The sequence below is a fragment of the Grampus griseus genome (genome assembly GCF_964374135.1).
Source record: "Grampus griseus genome assembly, chromosome: 2".
In the NCBI taxonomy this organism is placed as follows: domain Eukaryota; kingdom Metazoa; phylum Chordata; class Mammalia; order Artiodactyla; family Delphinidae; genus Grampus; species Grampus griseus.
The window spans coordinates 156,821,025-156,840,121 of NC_139018.1; the positions used below are offsets into that span (position 1 = coordinate 156,821,025).

General features: G+C 46.0%; 2 protein-coding genes across 3 annotated transcripts in view; one reads left to right on the forward strand and one right to left on the reverse strand.

Moving 5' to 3' along the window:
• PROSER2 (proline and serine rich 2) overlaps window positions 1–9,381 on the forward strand; it is a gene marked incomplete at its 5' end in the record, with an annotated part of 39,322 nt that extends 29,941 nt beyond the window's left edge. The window contains 2 exons of one of the 2 annotated variants that reach the window (XM_082647670.1): window positions 6,023–6,275; window positions 7,971–9,381. In XM_082647670.1, coding sequence (XP_082503796.1) covers window positions 6,023–6,275; window positions 7,971–8,944 — 1,227 coding nt within the window. In that variant the 3' untranslated portion in view covers window positions 8,945–9,381. Of the gene's footprint in view, window positions 1–5,830; window positions 6,276–7,970 lie in introns of those variants that run through there. The other variant, XM_082647669.1, reaches the window with a different exon arrangement.
• UPF2 (UPF2 regulator of nonsense mediated mRNA decay) overlaps window positions 1–19,097 on the reverse strand; it is a gene marked incomplete at its 3' end in the record, with an annotated part of 212,002 nt that overhangs the window by 65,668 nt on the left and 127,237 nt on the right. The window lies entirely within an intron of this gene.

Genomic DNA, 19,097 nt, shown 5'->3' on the forward strand with positions numbered 1-19,097 from the left:
GGTGCCCATTTTCCCCTGTAGTATCCTGCTACTCTTCTAATGTGCCTTCACATGGATCCTCTTATTAGAGGGAAAAATTGAAGTTCTTAAGGGCTACACAACTGCTAGATATGTAAACTGATAAACTTACAGAGATCTAGTTAATACAAAACTGTTACAATTTGAACTGGAGACAATTTTTCCTTAAAATCACTCTGTTCCCCCCCCCCAGCCCCACCCAATCTCAAAAGAAGTGGAACAGAAAGATATGCCATGAACTAAAATCTAAGGGCACACTGTTTCCTAAGTTCAAACTTAAAAAAGGAAATCCATACAAAATCTGATTATAATGAAAGGAAAATTATAATCTGTCTTGTGGATATATATGCAAAAATTCTAAACAAAATGTTAGCAAATCAGATTCAGTGTTGTATAAAAAGGCTAATAACATCACAACCAAGTTGGACTTATTCGAAGAATGTAAGGTTGGTTTAATAGTTGAAAATCAATCACCATACTTCAGTACATTAACAGAATAAATGAGAAAATTGTGACAACTAAAATTGTCTCCAGACATTGCCAAATGCCCCAGGGAGGGTAAAATCATCCCCAGCTGAGAACCACTGCAATAAATGAAGAAAAAGCCTTTGACAGAGTTCAAAACCCATTCATTATTTTAAAGACAAACACACTTAGCAAACTAGGAATAGAAGACAGCTTTCTTAATCTGATGAAGATCATCTTTTAAAAACCTACAGCAAACACTGTACTTAATGGTGGAATATTGAAAGCTTTCTCCCCAACATTGGGAACAAGATGAAGATGCCACTTCTGTTCAGCTAACTGGAGGACCCTGGTGGTACGATAAGGCAGAATGAAGAAAATGAAAGGCATGAGGAATGGAAAGGAGGAAATAAAAACCTCTCATTTATAGACACCACTGTTTATGTAGAAAACTGAAAAGCACCTACAGATAAACTGTTAGTACTGTGCAGCAAATTTGTTAAATTTGCTTATTTCAAGATCAGTATATCTTGTATTTCTATAGACCAGAAACATTTAGAAAATGTTCAAAGTGATGCCATTTCTAATAGCATCGCAAAACATCAAATACCTAAGAGGAGAGAGAACAAAATCTGTAAAATGTCTACACTGGAAATTACAAGATATTATTGAGAGAAAATAAAGAACCGGATCAAAGCATATCAAACGTTAGTTCATCAGTATTACCCAGAGGGTCTGTTGAAAGAGATTGAAGGCCCAACCCCTTAAAGTTTCTGATTCAGTAGATCTGAGATGGGGCCCAAGAATTTTTGTATTTCTAACAAGTTCGTGGGTGCTGCTGCCACTGCTGGGTGAAGGACCACACTTTAAGAGCCACTAATCTAAATAAGTATACAATACGGATAGAAAAAATATTGTGAGACATCAGTTCTACTCAATTTGAAGAACTTCCATGAAGTCCAATCAAAATCCCAGCATGGGTGTGTGTGTATATTTATGTGTATATGGAAATTGATCAGCTGATACTGGAAATAAAAAGGGCCAGCACAGACTTAACAGCAAAACAGGAGGGCTTCAAACTCGGGACACACTATAATGTTATAATTAAAACAGTGTTTTATCATTGTACAAACAGACAAGTAGACAAATGAACAGAAAAGAGAATCTAGAAACAGATGGACTCATGACCTGTCACCTGATTTACAACCAAGGGGACCTGCAGTGGGGAAACGATAGTCTTTTTTTTTTTTTTTTTTTTTTTATTTGGCTGCATTGGGTCTTCATTGCTGCGCACGGGCTTTTCTCTAGTTGCGGCGAGCAGGGGCTACTCTTTGTTGCAGTGCGCGGGCTTCTCATTGCGGTGGCTTCTCTTGTGGAGCATGGGCTCTAGGCGCGTGGGCTTCAGTAGTTGTGGCACGTGGGCTCAGTAGTTGTGCTTCGTGGGCTCTAGAGTGCAGGCTCAGTAGTTGTGGCGTACAGGCTTAGCTGCTCTGAGGCATGTGGGATCTTCCTGGACCAGGGCTCGAACCTGTCTCCCCTGCATCGACAGGCAGATTCTTAACCACAGTGCCACCAGGGAAGTCCAGAAACGATAGTCTTTTCAAGCAGTTTTGCTGGAACAGTTGGGTATCAGTGTAGGAAACAGTGAATTGTGACCTCACACCATACACAAAAGTTCTTTCCGATGAATTGTAGCACAAATATGGAAGTTTAAAAACAACCATGCTTTTAGAATAAATAAAAGCAGGTGAACGTCTTCATGACCATGGAGTAGGTAGTGGTGTCTTAAATAGGACACAAAAAGCTCTAAAGAAAAGACTGATACATTGTACTACACTAAAATTAAGGACTAGTCACCAGAAGACCCCCATTAACAGAGAGAAAAAGCAAGCCACTGGGTAGGAAAAACTATTTGCAATAAATACACCCACAAAGGGTTTGTATCAAGTATGCATAAAAGAACTCCTACAAATTATTTCTTTAAAGACAACTTGATAGAAAAATAGGCAAAAGACTTGAACAGGCACTTCATAAGAGGATCTCCAAACAGCCAATTAAGTATCATGAGGAAAAAAATCTCAACACTGCTGTCTTCTTGGGAATGTACTGAATATCAAAAGGAGATGCTACCACATGCAGGGCCATGCACCAACCAGTGTGTGTTGGTCCAGCCGCTTGGGAGAACTGTTAGGCTATGTCTACCAAAGCAGACACGTATCTTATGACCCAGCAGTTGTATATAGGTACATATTGCTTCTCTTCCCAGCAGTGTTCTGTTCTGCTACCTAAGCCATGCGGTAGGTATCTCTCCCCAGCAATATTCTGTTATTCCTATTTACTGAACCCATGCCATGGACAGTCCCCTTTTCCTGAGTGGACTTCCTTCAGGATTCAGCTAACATGGCCAAGCTAGTTTGAGAAATTTGCATGTGTTCTTGTGCTAATCATCCCCCAAACAAGTATATACTGTGCCTGAAACTAAAGACAAGTCTCTAAACCTCTGGACACTGCAGGCTCTGTGATGGGCCTGGACAGGTGGGCATTTGAAGACCTCTCAGATCATGGTATGAAGTGCATTATTCTATACCACATGGACCAACTCATAGTCACCTTTGCTTCCACTATATTTTTTCCTGTTGTTTTATCAAAATTTATTTTCATCGTACAGACTCAAATACTTTTATAAGGTTTATAAAAAGCATTAGTCTTACTTGTACCCCTCCCCCCATTTCCGACTCACTGGAGGCAACGACTTTTAACTCATTCCTGTTTGTTATTTACCTTCATTTTCCCCCACTATTGACATTTTATCCTTTCAGTACTTTTTGTATTTGTGGATATATGAAGTATGCATATATTGATATTTAAATCAAGGCAACTCTTGCTTATCTGCATTTTTTTTCACTTAACATTATATTCTTTTGAAAACACCATTTAAAATGGCTGTATAATATCCCATCTGTGAATGTGCCCTGATTTGTTCAACCATACCTTTATTGTTGGACATTTTAGGTGGTTTCTCATTTTCTTGCTACCATAAATACTGATATAATTAGTATACCTGTGGGTGTGGGGGGGTGTTGCTATAGAGGAATTGACTCACAGATACATGCTTTGTCTCATAACTTTAGTTTTTCCTGTGGTTGATAATTGCTTTGGTTTTATTTGCTTTCTTTGTTCATGTTCTGTGTGGCCCCATGGCTTGCTCTGAACTAGGTTGGTTGTTCACTGCACAGCTGACATCCTGGGGACAGCACTGTTATCCTGGGGTTCCTCCGCTTTCTCTCATTCTCTCCTATATTCTGGCTCCCAGGTTTTTCTTCTTGGCTCCTCCCTTGTCTAGGGGAACAGCCCTACCTCCACCCCGCTGCAGTAGCTTCCTGAGAAAGGCACGCATGGGAGATCTGCTGGTTAGACCTTGTGTGTCTTAAAAATTATTGGGACTTCCCTGGTGGTGCAGTGGTTAAGAATCCACCTGCCAATAATGCAGGGGACACAAGTTCGAGCCCTGGTCCAGGAAGATCCCAATGCCGCAGAGCAACTGAGCCCGTGCACCACAACTACTGAAGCCCGCGCGCCTAGAGCCCGTGCTCCGCAACAAGAGAAACCACCGTAACGAGAAAACCGCACACTGCGACGAAGAGTAGGCCCCACTCTCCACAACTAGAGAAAGCAGCAACGAGGACCCAACGTAGACAAAAATTAATTAATTAATTAATTGAAAAAAAAACCCACCATTATTCTACTCTAACTTTAACTTGATTATGTACGAATTCTAGTCCTGAATTCATCTGGAATTTTAAAGGAATCACAACATCGTCTTCTGGCTTCTAAAGCTGCTGCTGAGAAGTCTGTTGCTGTTCTGACTCCTGATGTTTTGTTATGTGACCCGTTTTCCACTCTGGAAAGCTTTTAGTATCTCGCCTCGTCTCCCATGGCTGAAATTTCAATGGATGGGCCTTGGCATAGGTCTGTTTTATTCCTGTTCATCAGGTTATTCTCACGACCCTTTGATCTGGAAACGCACATCCTTCTGTTTAAGGACATTTCCTTGAATAATTTTACTTGTTTACTTTGATCATTTCTTCCCCTCTATTTTTCCTCATTCCTCTTTCTGGAACACATTATTCAGATGTTGGCCCTCCCACTCGTATTCTCTAGTTTTCTGTTTAAAAAAATTTTTTTGACTTTTTGTTGTACTTTTCCGGTTTCTCTACTTTATCTCTAGGTTTCTATTTCATTTTTTTCTGTCATAGTTTTAATTTCTAAGAGCTCTTTTCTGTCTTCTAGTTTTTTAAAATAGCATCAGATTCTTGTTTATGGTTTCAGCCTCTCCTCTGATCCCTCTGAGGATGTTCATGATCATCTTTTTGGAATTTTCACCATTCTGCATAGTTTGTTTCTTGCAAGTTGCCTTTTTTTCCTTCTTATCTTGTTTTGATGTGTCTTTCATGTTAAAGGTTTTTCCCAGCTGCTTGGTGATCATTAGCTATATGAACACACTTAAGAGCAGAATGTTAAGAAACTGATTAAGAATTCTGTGCTGGGGTTTGTTGACGGTGATTTCACTGGTAGAGTGATCTTGCTGAGCTGTTTCCCTGGGGAGCCCAAGGTGTCCACCTCTTAGCTCTTGGACCATTCACTTCCCCAGAGAAGACCCTTCCAATCCTCTGTCCAGAGGGTCAGTGTGATTCCCTGACTCCCAGTTTTCAGAACGGTTCTTTACCATGAACTTGGCTTGATGCCCCCCGGCTTTACCTTCTTTAAGAATAAACATCTAGTTTTCTGCCTGGGTGACCTGATTGCTTCTGAAAGAGACTCTCGTCCAGTTCTGCTCTTTTCAATGTCATCTTAGGCACACTTCCAGAACTGCCCAGCACCTCCCCGACGCTGTGCTGAGCCTCGTGAGGGCTCTCCACCACAGCAGGTTGATTCCGGCCCCACCCCCAGCTGCTGACTAAGATTCACCTTTCTTGGATTCTCTGAGTCAGTCACCACCTGTCCTTCTGCTGTCTACCTTCCCAAATGTTGTTGCTATCACCTCATTTCCTATATTTGTTTTTGTGATGTGTATCTTTAAAAACAGATAAAGCCCATTTTTGTTTTAGTGAGGTTTCTGGAGGGAGAGGAGATAAATATGTGAGTTCACTCCACTGTCTTTAACTAAAGATCCCCCCATTGCTATTACGGGGAAACCAAGCACATCTGTTAGCAGTAAGTTGAAAAGACCTCTTCCAAGGAGGTACTGAAGAATTGCTTTCTTGTCATTGACTCCTGAGGAACAAAAGTGTCTAAGATCCGTAATCCGCTACACCTTTTGGACAAACTTCTTTCTCATGCAAGTCGAATGGTGAGGGACACACAGGCAGAGGTGCGCCAGCAGGGTTGCCTGGATGGTGCACTCTCCCCAGACGGGAAATTGGAGGATGCCATGAATTCCACCCCAGGCTCTGTATTGATCCCTACATTGTTGTGGGGTGTTTTCCCTTCAGTGAAACCACTGTTGCTTTCATTCCTCATGTCCAAACGTTTTGTACAGGATGATGAGAGCCTGAAGTACCTCACACATGAGGAAAAGGACGTCCTCCTGTTTTTTGAAAAGACGATTGATTCCCTGGAAGACGACTTTGAGGAACAGGTGCTGTGTGATGGTGATGCTCAGTGCCACTCTCCGCGGTCTCTGGAAGAGAGCACTTCTGGTCCCTCCGAGCCAGAGGACGTAGTGGACTTAGTGCAGCTGGGCCCTGGAGCCGGGGAACCCGAGAGCCTTCAGGATGTGACGGAGGCAGCAGGTGAGGACCAGAGAACAGGTCCCCCACCTCTGACGTGGCTTGTCGTGTGGTACAAGACACAGAGGCCCTCCTTTCTGTCGTGTTCTCTGTGTTTCCAGCCAGTATAGTAGTTCGTGGGGCTGATCAGATTTTTGTAGGGTAGAAGCATCCTCTTGGTGGTCTGATTGTCCAACTAAATAGGTGCTTTCATGGCATATTAGGATGAAAACACATGGAAGGGAAATTTCAAAAGGGCAAGAATAAAGAATGAGACTAATTGGGCAAACAAACATTGCATACATGGATAAAAGAAAAAAGAAAACTGGAAATGGCTTCAGGAAACAATCCCATTCTACAAAGAAAATATACAAAGGACTTGTACTTTAGCCTTTGAGGTTCAATCTCAATTCTTATGCAAGGTTATACCCCTATTCCAAGGTGGGAGTGTTTGAACTGAAAAGTCAGCTGGTTCAGGAAAACAAAAATGATCAGAACAAAAATTCAGCTCAGCATCTGCTTTGTAAAGTTTGCTTGATTCAGGGTGGCATCAGAGGAGACGTATGCTTTTTGCCCCTTGAGTTCTGTGATAGAACCAGAGGGACATGGACAAGGAGAAAACGTTCTTCCAATTTTTTTTTTCCTGATTGGAAATGTGGACAAGGGGATAAGAATTGGAAAAGATGAGGGAAAAATAGGATGGAAAATATCTTTGCTCTGTTGACTACAAAATACTTCCATTTGTCACAAGCCTCTAGAAATACATCCCCACCCCTTTATTTTTTGTAAACAAGGCTGTGTATTACACAGAATTTCATGTACTATTGGTTATATGTTCCAAATATGGGGCTGAGTTTGCAGCCATCTCTTCAAAGAACAGACTTAATATGAACTTCCCCTTTTTATCACTTCTTCTTTGAAGTTTAGTTTCTAAAATTAATTTGAACCACTGATCCCTTAAAAATGTCACATCATATAATTGTGCCAAGGAAAACATTTCTTTGAAAGTAAGCCACTTGCCCATCAGTTCTCTAACATGATGTTTTCATAACAACTTTAAGTGCCCACTCTGTGGCAGGCATCGTGTGAGATTCTGAGGATATAAAGATAAATATAATACATAGCTCCCAATTTTGCAGCAGACACGGGTGTATAAATACTCGTGCAGAAAAGTGTTAGGTGATCTGTGATCACGTATGTTAGGATATAGTAAAGAATCATAGGCTGGTGTATTAAACTGTACTGGAGGCTGTCAGGAAACATTTCTGTTTCTAGAGGAAAGTGAAACATCCAATTATCCTTCATCTAGAGAGACCTGAGGGAGGGGTTGGTGGGTACCACAAACTTCCCAGCCTCCATTTCCCCTCTGTAAAAGCCCCCATAAGGTAAGCTGTTGTTTCCTCCTGTTACATGTCTCAGGATGATGGCTCCTTAGAAACTTGCATTCATCATATGCTTCCCAGGTACTGACTGTTTCTGGCTTGCACATCTTTCACCACTGCTAATTCATTCTTTCTCATCAGGTGATTATGAGAATCATATACTATGTTCTCTTTCGCTAGTCCAGGGAATAGGGTAGAGGGAGTTTAGCTTACAAGAGGTACCGTTGAAATTGGTATTGAATCCCTTTGAGACCTTTGTAAATTCAGTGAAAAGGAAACGTGATGCATTTATTTCTGCATATGGTGGTAGCTTATGAGGATCCTTGCTACTTTTCAGGGGCTGGTGCTGTTGGAAAGGAAGACACTGCTGTCCTCAGGAAAGAGGATGCTGAGAAGTCTCCCCCTCCAGACCCCCCAGGTCCCGAGGCCCTGCCCCTGCCGCCTCCCAGCCCTGTCCCCGCAGCAGCCCCGGCCCACCCCGGGAGAGAGCCCCCTCCTACTCCAGCAGAGCACCCCAAACTGGCCCGCTCGGTCCCCACTCCGCTCGTCCTCGCCCAGAAGATGTCTGAGAAGCTGGCAGGGAACGAAGGGCTCTCGCCCACATCCCCGTCCAAAGAGGGCAGGCCTGCAGGATGGAGGACGCTGACTTCCGTGGCCCCTCGACACGGAGACCACTCGCTGTGGCACAGACACGCCGCACAGCCGGCGCCCAAGATCCATCGCTTCCCGAGCAACATCAGCGTGACCAACAGCGCGGGGAAGGACTTCAATAAGACCATCTCCAAGGCCGCGGTCAACGTGCAGGAGCGCAAAGCCCAGGTCCTGGCCAACATCAATGGGGTCTCCTTCCTCTCCGTGGGGGAGACGGAGGACCGGGCCCAGAGGAGCGAGCCCACCGAGCAGAGGAGAAGCATCTCCCCGGAACAGAGCCAGCCGGCCCCGGCCCGGGAGGCTGTTCCCGCGCGGGCAGGGGCGCACGGCGGCCAGCAGTCCAGAGGCGTGCAGACGGAACAGCCCTTACCGATGGCCAACGGCTTCCAGAGCCTCCACGACATCCTCAAGAGCCATCCCGGGCCCTTTGTCTCTACAGGGAAGACGGTCACCTTCCGTCCGGACCCGGCCCTCCCCAGCAAACTTGCACCCCGGCAGCCGGACTGCGGCCAGGACGCCAGGAAGCGGTCGGGCTCGCTCCCCCGGGCTGTGGGGTTCAGACCCCAGGGCATCACTGTCCAGTTCTCGGGCCGGGGCTCCACGGAGGAGGCCCGTCGGGAGGCCCTGCGGAAGCTCGGCCTCCTGAAGGAGAACTTGTGACGGAAAGTGGGCGGCGCTGGGGGAGTTAGGGTGACCAGGTACGTGTGGCCGAACGTGGATGTGCACATGCGCACAGCACAGACCAAAGCCCGGACTGCGGAACCCCGTGGAGGACCAGCGATGGGGGCCCGGGAGTCAGCCGACTGTCTACCCCGCTCTGGCCCGCATCCGAGCTGGGACATCCTTCCGAACGAGAGCATCCCGCACCACATCTTCCCGTTTCCAAGAGCTCGGAGAATAACCTTGAACACCTACAGGTTTCAATGATTTGTAAATGCCATATGTTTTTTGGATCTAGGAGGAGGGGGATTGGGTCTGAATTTTCTGTTATTGAGTCTCTAATCTAAACTTTTATCCGAAGTGCATGACACGAAAGCCAGTTTAGATCTCTCATACTCGTTTCTCTAAGAAAGGGACCATCCCCTCCTTTCCAAGAAAATAAAGATGTGCTTGTTCAATTTTCATAGTGTCTTAAAATACTGTTTTGGTTTTTTGTTTGTTTTTGAAAGGTGAAAGACAGTATGTTAGCCTAAATATGCCTTTGTTTCTTCGTCTAATTTGGTTTGCCCAGATTTTTTTTAATTGAAAATTGAAGCCTTTTGAGTATGATTTACTGTAACGTTGAGTTATGGGAGTGGAATGGAAAGGCTGAGTTTGGAAAAGGTGGTAGTTTTAAGAAAGTAAGTCTCATCAGACTACAGAGTCTGTGTTACTGGGAGATATATATACGAGCGTGTACTGTGTATATACATGTACATAATATGTGTTTATAGGTACATATATGTTATATACAGATATAGATGATGTGCACGCACACATTCATTATTACATATATAAACTTCTTAAAACCCTATTACATAACTACAGGATGCAAGCACTTCCTATTCTTTTGATACACAAGCCATCTCAGTATTGAGATAATGACATAGAAATTGTTACTTCCTAATAAGGAAGTCTTTTAAGGACACATCTCCATAACTTTTCGTTGAACCAAAGTACTTTTTCCTCAACGTGTTCTGTTCCCAATTAAATAGTCCAAATAAGCTTCCAACTAAGCAAGAGAGTTCCTTTGTTAGTGAAGTATGCGTTTAAAGATGTCATTTATCACCTAATTTTAATTTATCACCTAATTTTAGTTTTGCATGTTCCAAGGTGGCTGGTAAACAGAAGGAAACAAAAGATTCTTAACATCCCCCATGTTCTGTGAGCAAGATCTCAGGATTAATTTAAAAGGGAAAAAACAGCGAACTAAGTTACACAGCATGAAAAGAACTGGTTTTGTCCCAGACAATGTCTTACATGCTGAGTTGTAGCCACAAGCATTATTATCAAAACTATTTCAGGCTGGAGTCTAAAACCTCTTAAAATAGACCCGGAAGGACCACACTTGAAAGTCACACCCTTTTGTTGTATGTCTCAGCCACTGTCACAGAATCTGTTTCTTTCCTGTTGAGTATTATTTAAACTCAAACTCCTAAATGTGCTGTGAAGGACGTTTTTCATAGTATTAATTTGCCTTGTAAGTTACATAAAATGATTGTAATGTTTTCCTTAGAACGACAGTATTTAGTGTCTCGCCCAGGTCTTGTCCTCCTGAAATAATCTCATAGATTCTTGATGGTCTTCATTTAAATGGGTGCTTTGATTTTACAGGTTCTTAAAAATAGTCTTTATTTTACTCCTGTTTATGTTGGATTTGTTTAAAGGATTCTTGGGCCCTGTTATTTCCTTTTTATATAGCGAGATGCCATGTTACACAGTGTTTAAAAATAGAGGATCTTGATATGGCTAACATTTTAAATATCCCTTGTATTTGAGGATTCTTTCTTTTTTTCTTATCCTATGACTTCGTTGTGATTAAGGTGAACTTGACTATATGTTAGTACATTTGTTCTCATAATGGCATTTTTGAAAAATAAATTTAGAGATCTATCTTAAGTATAAGCAACTTTGTTTTTGCATTTTATACTTATTCTCAGGTATTTTCTTTTAAATGGTTATATCCTTTCCTTCTGTTTATTCATAATCTTTTCTACCTACTTCTTCATAATTATACTGACTGTTACTCTGGCCATTTCTTGTGCCCAAAACCCTAGTAATTAAAGCCATATATTTTGTACAAGGTTCAAATTATAGCTGCTAACGAACTAACCTATTTTTGTATGTATCACCTTAACAAAAAAAATTCATTTTCTGAGGGGCATTTGTTTCCTTGCAATAACTCTGTGATAGGACGTTCTTAAAGGGTCATCTTCAAGGGAATCTTAAGGACCATATTTCAAAGCAAACTTGTAACGAAAAGGAAAGATGAATCTTAAGTGCTCAGTTTGTTTTTTTTTTTCAAGTGATGCTTGTAAATCAGTCCATTTTAGCCTCCGTTAAGATAAAGATGAAACTCTTTACCTTAATACTTAAAATCAGGAAAAAAAATTCTCCTCTGCTTTTAGGCAGGTATGTTCAAATGGCCAAACCACAGTCTCATCTGCAAAGGGTAATGCCCTGCAGTTACCAGGGTAACAGAGTCTGGTCCAGTGCCCTCCTCCTACTCTATTTGGCTAGCGTGCGTGCTTATCTTCACAAAATTGGTAGAAATGTTGATCTTTGCTTTTCTCTCCCCAGGGTCATTCTCCTCTTATAAGGCTTGTGGGGGAGAAAAGGCAGACGTGCGGGTGTCCCTCCAGCATCTCTGAGTCTCTCAAGAGTCTCTCAAGACGCAGAGGGCTCCCCCAGAGCTGCATTCTTGCTCTCTTCCCCCCACCCCCTGACTTCAACAATACAGGATTCTTTACTCAGAGTTCCTGATGGGTAGCTCCCAGTGTGGGCTCCCCATTTGAAACAAGTTTTCGCGAAGAGCTTCATGGAGTTGGTAAGTCAGGCCTTATGGAACCCTGAGGATTGATTGACCTTTTTATTTGTTAAAAAAAAAAAAAAAAAAAAATCAGAACTGTATTCTCTGAAATAATGCCATTTGCAGCAACATGGATGGACTTAGAGATTATGATACTAAGTAAGTCAGACAAAGACATATACCATATGATATCACTTATATGTGGAATCTGAAATATGAAACAAATGAATTCATCTATGAAACAGAAACAGACTCACAGAGAACAGATTTGTGGTTGCCCAGGGGGAGGTGGGGTAGGGGAGGGATGGATTGGGAGTTTGCAATTAGCAGATGCAAACTAGTATATAAGGAATGGATAAACACCAAGATCCTACTGTACAGCACAGGGAACTATATTCAACATCCTGTAATAAACCATAATGGAAAAGAAAAATACAAAGAATGGTATTCTTTTTTTACTGAATTCCCACAGCTCTGGCTGTGAGGAATTTGACCTTTCAGGGGATTTGATGGTTATGTTTTTTATGCAGATGATCTAAGAAATCAGTTCTTTCTGTTTATTCAAGAGGAATGAAGAGAGGAAAACAAGATAAATATGAAAACAATTTACTCTTATCAAGAAACTTTTTCTGAAACGTTTGTCACCAAGTCAACACGTCCTCTGAAGGAGCACAGGTAGTTTTTCAGTGTTTTCTTCCCCCCCACCTGTGATCCAGGAGGAAGGGGAGGCGCGTGGGGAATGCTCACCTGTGAGAGGTTTGTGTTTTCATTGAAATGACAAGTCACCAAACAGGTTTTGTTTCTTCTCTTCACAACAAGGCTCTTTTTCCCTGCTTCAAAGTATGGGGAACAAGTTCCCATATCCTTTCCTAATCTACTCGCTGGAAAGGCCCTGCTTTCAATATCTGAGAAAAGAGAAGGCAGGGCTGTCAGCTGCCGAGGCCTGGGAAAGTCGGAGCCCTGCCTGGACCCTGCCAGGGAGCGCCCCGTGCCTCCTGCTTGCTGACCACGTCCTCTCCGGTGCCTGCTGGCCCTCCCCGGCCAGAAGCACCCTCTTCTCTAGAAGAAAAAAAACGCTGTCGGGGAACAAATCCACCTGTTTGCATGAGAAAAGGCTGGGCGACAGGATGATGGCCAAAGGGCATCTCCCATCCCGCTCTTTTCAGCATAAAAACCTTTGTGAGTGATGGTTGCAGTCCTTCTAAAATGTCTCTTGACTCAAAAAAATATAATAAAACTCTTTCCTACACATTCCAAATTCGTAAGACTTCAGAAACGCCAGTCACTGCCGTCACCAGCAGGCTCCCTCTCCCTCCTGCTTACTGTCCTAGTGGGCACACGGATGACCCCCGGAGCCCAGGGAGGCTGCCCCACCAGGTACAAACCTGGCTCTTAATGATGTACTTCAGCCTCGCGTCTTATCCTCTAAGCTGCGTGAGCGTCCTATTCAACAACAAGGTAAGAGAGGGGTAACGTGGTGGTTTCCAGAAACAACCTGCAGGGCCTTAACGCCAGACAAACCCAGTATTCTCTGACCTGGGTGGGGAGAACCATAAGTCGCCCTAAGGAGCGGGGGGTGCCCAGGGAATCCTGCGATCCTGGGATGCCCTCTGCCTCCTGATTCCGTGGCAATCCCCTGGATCTGTCTGCCATAGGCCCCCACCAGCCCTCCTGCTTTGGGGGGCACACTAGGGTCTAGGAAGCCACCCTGTCTCCTGGTTGAGTTCAGGGTAGGTTGCTGATTCTCACTGCTTCTTCAGGATCCTCGAGGCCAGCTCTTTTCCCAGCTGAGCAGGACTTCTGAAGTTCAGGGAACGTTTTGTAAACCCACCCTCATTTTGAGGAGCTCCCGGGTTTACGTTCTGGGTGTGGGAGCCCCTAGCTCGGTGGCTTAGGCTCAGGATTCTGTGATGCGCCCCCCCCCCCGACGTCTGCCCCACTGCCCGCCCCCAGTAAAGGCGGCCACTGCGATGGCCCGACCAGGGCCAGAGGTAAGAATTGACATTTGGAAGCTGAGGTTAATGGAACTTAGTCATTGATAAACAGGTCACATTTCATAAACTTCAACCTCCGAGTATTTGTGCGTGAAGCAGAGCTGCCAAGGGCAGTAGTAACCTAAGTTCTGGAAATGCCTTTAAGAGGTGGGGCTGAGTCAACAGGGACTCCGTGTGTCCAGGGAGCTGGCAGCTCTGAGCACGTGTGTGCCCGAGGGTTTCTCAGTGGCTGGCTGGCTTCTGCCCTTGGCGTACTCTGACGCTTTTGTGCGGCTAGACTCCCTTTGAGTATTGGGACATGCCTAAGAGGCTTGCCCTTGTTACTAAAGATGCTTTCGGGCCTCTGTGGCCTTTAAAGATATTACATAATTCCTCATGGAACCACATCCCTGACAAGTCGCCGTGATGGCTGTGCTACAAGCGTCTCTTCGGCTTCTAACTAGTTCTACTGTGCAACCGTTTCCTGGACCGTTTATTCAGTGTCTAAGCATTTTGAATTTGGGAGAAATAACCTCTGTCTTGTGAAGACAAGTTCAAACAGCAGGAAGGTGCAGGGAGGACTGTCCACGCAGGTAACGTGGTAGCAGCCGAGGTGCCTCACCTTCCCTGGGCTTGGTTTCTAAACCCAGAGCTCGGGCCACACGTGACCGTGCTCTTCCCAGCTCACGGTCCATGTGTTTGTGAAACTCTGTAAAGCTCTTTGTTTTGTCAGTGCCATCTTAATGGCCAAATGAACTGAATGAAAGTGCTTATAAATGCACAAGTTACCCGAAACTCGTTTTCTTTTTTTGTGAAGCTTTGGAGGTGTCCCAAGTGGTACTGAATGTGACAGACACTGCGGGAGGTGCTAAATATCATCACTTAGTCCTCGTGACCACGGGCCCCTCTCCCCTTCACAAGGGCCTTGTGGGGGCCACGGGGGCCACCCTAGTTGTGCGGGCGGCAAACCCCCTGCTTCCCGCACCTTCTGTGAAGCCACCCAAGCTGTGCCGGCCAACGCCGTCCACATGCCCAGCCCCCACCTTCCCTTCTCCCGAACACCATCCTCTTTCGCTCCTTCAGCGATTCTCCCCTCACTCCCTAGCCTGCCCTCGTGTGCCTGGCTCTCACGATGCTCATCCTGATTTGTACTCTCATTACGTTTCAGCCCATAGGGCCGGGGCTTGTCTCTGGGGATGAGAGGAGAGCTAGGTAAAGCCTGTGTTGTTTGGAAGTCAGGCTTGGCGGAAAGAGCATGCCAGTGGGCTGCGCAGGATGGAAAGAGGAAAGTAAGGCAGGTGGTGTCCCTGGGCCTCCCGGCCTCCCTGCCAGCCGGGCAGGGGTGCCTTGAATCACCACGTGTGACCTCTGCCCTGGGGGATCAAGTTCAAAGCAGGTCCTTTGGCTGCATCCCTCCTCCTTCTCCCTCCCTCGGGACTTGGTTCTGGAGCCCAGAATTGCCAGGGGTGGTTTCCAACACCCCCAGGCGCAAGACTCCCACGCACACGCACACGGTTGAGTGAGTTCACTGGTGAAACTGCCCATCTGCTCCCTGGCAGTCCTTTGAAGTCATGCTTGTTACTGAAAAGGCAACCAGGCTTCAGGGAAAGTCCAGGACCTGGCTCCACGGGGCTCTGGACAGGGCGGCTGCCCACACCGGCCTTGGCCTCGCCCCCCACAAGAGGCCACCAGCTCAGAGTGGGGAAGCGTCGGTGCCTCTGGGGTTGGACTATTTCACCACCGTAAATTCCCAGCCACACTGCAGTTGGGACACAGCTGCAGCACGAACTGGTGGTCTCTCTCCAATCGTGTCATAAGTTATGACACTTCTGCCAATACTTGTAAATGGCATTCTTGAAGTTTTTGTCTACATTTTACTGGGATGTGCCTGCTCTCAGAGAATTGAGCGTCTCCTTGCCTTGGGAGGGTCTACACTTCATCTAATAATGTTGCTATTGTTTATTTTTTGTCAATTTCTTCTAGGAATAAATCCTTTTAGTGACAGTTTGGGCCAGATTTTATAATTGCTCAATTCGATCTTTTAAACCAAAAGTTTTTCTCATCTCAATCATCCACCTCACAGAGTCTTGATTCCTAAAGACCATTGGCTGTTTCTAGAAATCAGATCCACCTTCAAAGGTATATTTTGCTCTAAGTATACCATTCAGATTCCACACTGACTCCAGCCATGTTTTACAAGGGGCAGAGACAGCTGACAGGGCTAAGTGTGTAAAACCCACAAATAGAAGGGACTAGAGAGCCCGTGAGAGTGACCCTAGAAGCTGAGATCTGTCACAGTAGATAGTTCTGTGTGGCCACAGAGATCACACCACGAGAGATTTCCACTCAACACGGGGAATTCATAGCATTAGGAGCCGACTGAAAACGGAAAGAGTGGTTGGTTCACAGAAGTATGAGCGCCCACCTCCGCGGAGGTGTGCAGACATGGGGCAAGTGCCCTGCAGAGGAAAGCGACCAGAACTGCACTCAGCAGCACTCCTTCCAATTCTGAGATTTCATGACGGATTCACATAGAGCAGGCTTTGTCATTATCCTGACCTGACCCAGCCCTGCAATTGCTGTAAGACTTAACCTCCCTCTCTGAGCCTCACTTTCTTCATCAGAGAAAATGGGGTGAACCGTAATTACCTCATAGGGTTGTTGTAAGGAGTGAATGAGACCACATATGTTAAGTACCACACACCACCATCATCACCATCATCATCATCACAATCATCATCATCACTATCGTCATCACCATCATCACTATCGTCATCATCATCACCATCACCATCATCACCATCACTATCATCACCATCACCACCATCACTATTGCTATCATCATCATCACCATCACCATCATCACCATCACCATCACTATCATCATCACCATCATCACTATCATCATCATCATAATCACCATCATCATCACCATCACTACCACCATCACTATCGTCATCACCATCATCACTATCATCATCACCATCACCATCACTATCATCATCACCATCACCATCATCATCACCACCATCACCATCACTATCGCTATCATCATCATCACCACCATCACCATCACTATCGCTATCATCATCATCATCATCATCACCATCACCATCACCATCACTATCATCATCACCATCACTATCATCATCACCATCATCACCATCAAAACCACCACCACAAAGGCGGAACGGGAATTCCTATAGAGCTTCCAGAATGGCTCTGATCAAGCCCAGCAGCATGGAGGGGTGAGCAGGTCCTGGCCTCACAGTCTGGTTCAGAATCTACCATTCACTATGGTCCCATTCCTACATGCAATCCAGTGGTTACTTCAGTAAAGGAGCTAGTTTTAGATTTAAATTCCACTGCCTATTGAGAAACAGGGTTTTGCCACTTTCTAAAAATAGGTCTCCAGTTTATTTTCCTTCTCCAGGGCTGGGCAGGTCTGGCTTCCTGCTTAGATACACATGGGAGGACTCCCCATGCAAGCTCACACTTTTCCACGTCTTCTCTCCTCTACCCGCAGAGCTCCTCTCAGAGCTGGACTCCCCGACCGCCCCCGGGGCCTCCTCCCAGAGGAGGAAGTGCCCGGCCCAGCCCAGCGCGTGAAAGGCTCCAGGGAATACTGGGGGATTGTGTGGCCAGGGCCCCTTGGCTGCCACAAGGCTGCCGAGGAGGAAGTGCTTTTTCTGAGTTGCTGGGCTGGCTGGGCCCTCGGACTTTCCGTCCTGCCCAGCACACTCCCAGCCAGTCCCCAAGGAAGGCAGTGGCCTGCCTCGCCAGCCAGAGCTTCCAGAGAAGCCTCCACAAGGCAGGTGGAATGATCCAGGCCCCAATTAAACCTGCCTCAGGTCAGGAGGCTCCCAGGGGGTCCCCCTCTTCCTCTGCAGCATCACCTCCACCCTCCTCCATGTTCTAGGTGGATGGGCCCAGTAGCTCTTCCTCAAGCAGCTCTCAGCCCATATTGCTCCCAGTCGGTCTCCTTCCAGAATGGAATGGTAGACCCTCTCTCCCTCCCAGAAGTGTCCTCCTGGGGCCTTCCCCTGCAAACTCAGCCCCTGCTTCCTCCAGCCAGACCCATCACTACCTTCTCAGGACTCCTAAGGCGGTGGGGATCTTCGGATGCCACCTGGTACCTCTAAGTGAGGGCAGCGTTCCATAGAAAGACCTGGGCTTACGATTCAACCGCAGCTCTCACCAGCTGTATGCACTTAAGGTACTCAGGTAAGAGATTGTGAAAGACTAAATGATATAATGGGTGTGCAAAACGTCCAAAAACTGTAAGAGCAGTATAGTCTACGGCAGTGATTCTCAAAGTGTGGTCCCCTGACTGGCAGAATCAACATCACCAGGAAATATGTTAGAAAGGCAAATTAGCAGAGTCACCTCAGATCTACTGAATGAGGAACTCTGGAGGTGGGACCCAGGAGTCCGGTTTGAACAATGCTTCCATGTGATTCAGAGGCCTGGGCTAATACACAGAAAACAGGCTCCGTCTTCTAAGTGCACAGATGGGGGAGTGAGCAGAGATGCAGAAGAGGTGCTGGACTGTGATATCATGGAGGGTAGGGACCATCCCCAGTGCCTAGTGTGGCATCTGGCACATGGTGGGTGTTCACTTAACAGCTCTCACACTGAACAGGTGTTTGAACATTAAAAGACCGGAGGAGTTCTGAAGTCTTCCAGTGAGTATATGTTACTTTCAAATTTTAGAAAGCAGGTAAACCTGTTTGAGGGAGAGAGACAGAAAGAATAGTAGACTTGGGCCACTCTCTTGGTCCTGCCCAGGGCGGCCACGGGGGAGATGAGCCACAGGAACCCTCACCTAGACGAGGGGCCAGGCCACACTTCCTGCATCCTTGCCACGCGGCTTTGGGGTCTCCCTTGAGTGTATCAAGTAGTTACATGTTGGTCGTGATCACCGTCCATTGATTCATCCTACGAGTATCTGAGCACCTACTACATGCTGTCCCAGGGGCTGAGGAGACAGCCGTGAGCAGGGCACGCCTGGTACCATCCTCCCCAGCTGGCAGTCCAGGGAGGAGACAGACAAATAAGCAAGGTAACTGCAAGAAGGCAGTATTGTAAAGTGGAAATCCGGGGGCCAGGGGCAGAGGAGAGGGCAGCAGTCAGGGAAGGTGGCCAAGCTGAGACCTGAAGGGCACGCAGGGCTCACGGGACTACAAGGGGAGCAGTGTTCTAGGCCAAGGGCACTGCCGGTGCAAAGACCCAGAGGCAAGTTGGGACTAAAGCAGTTAGGTGGGGAGGGCACCGTGAGGGGCTGTGGGTCTCCACAGTGACTGGGATGAAACCTCGTGTGAGGCGGGGCCTC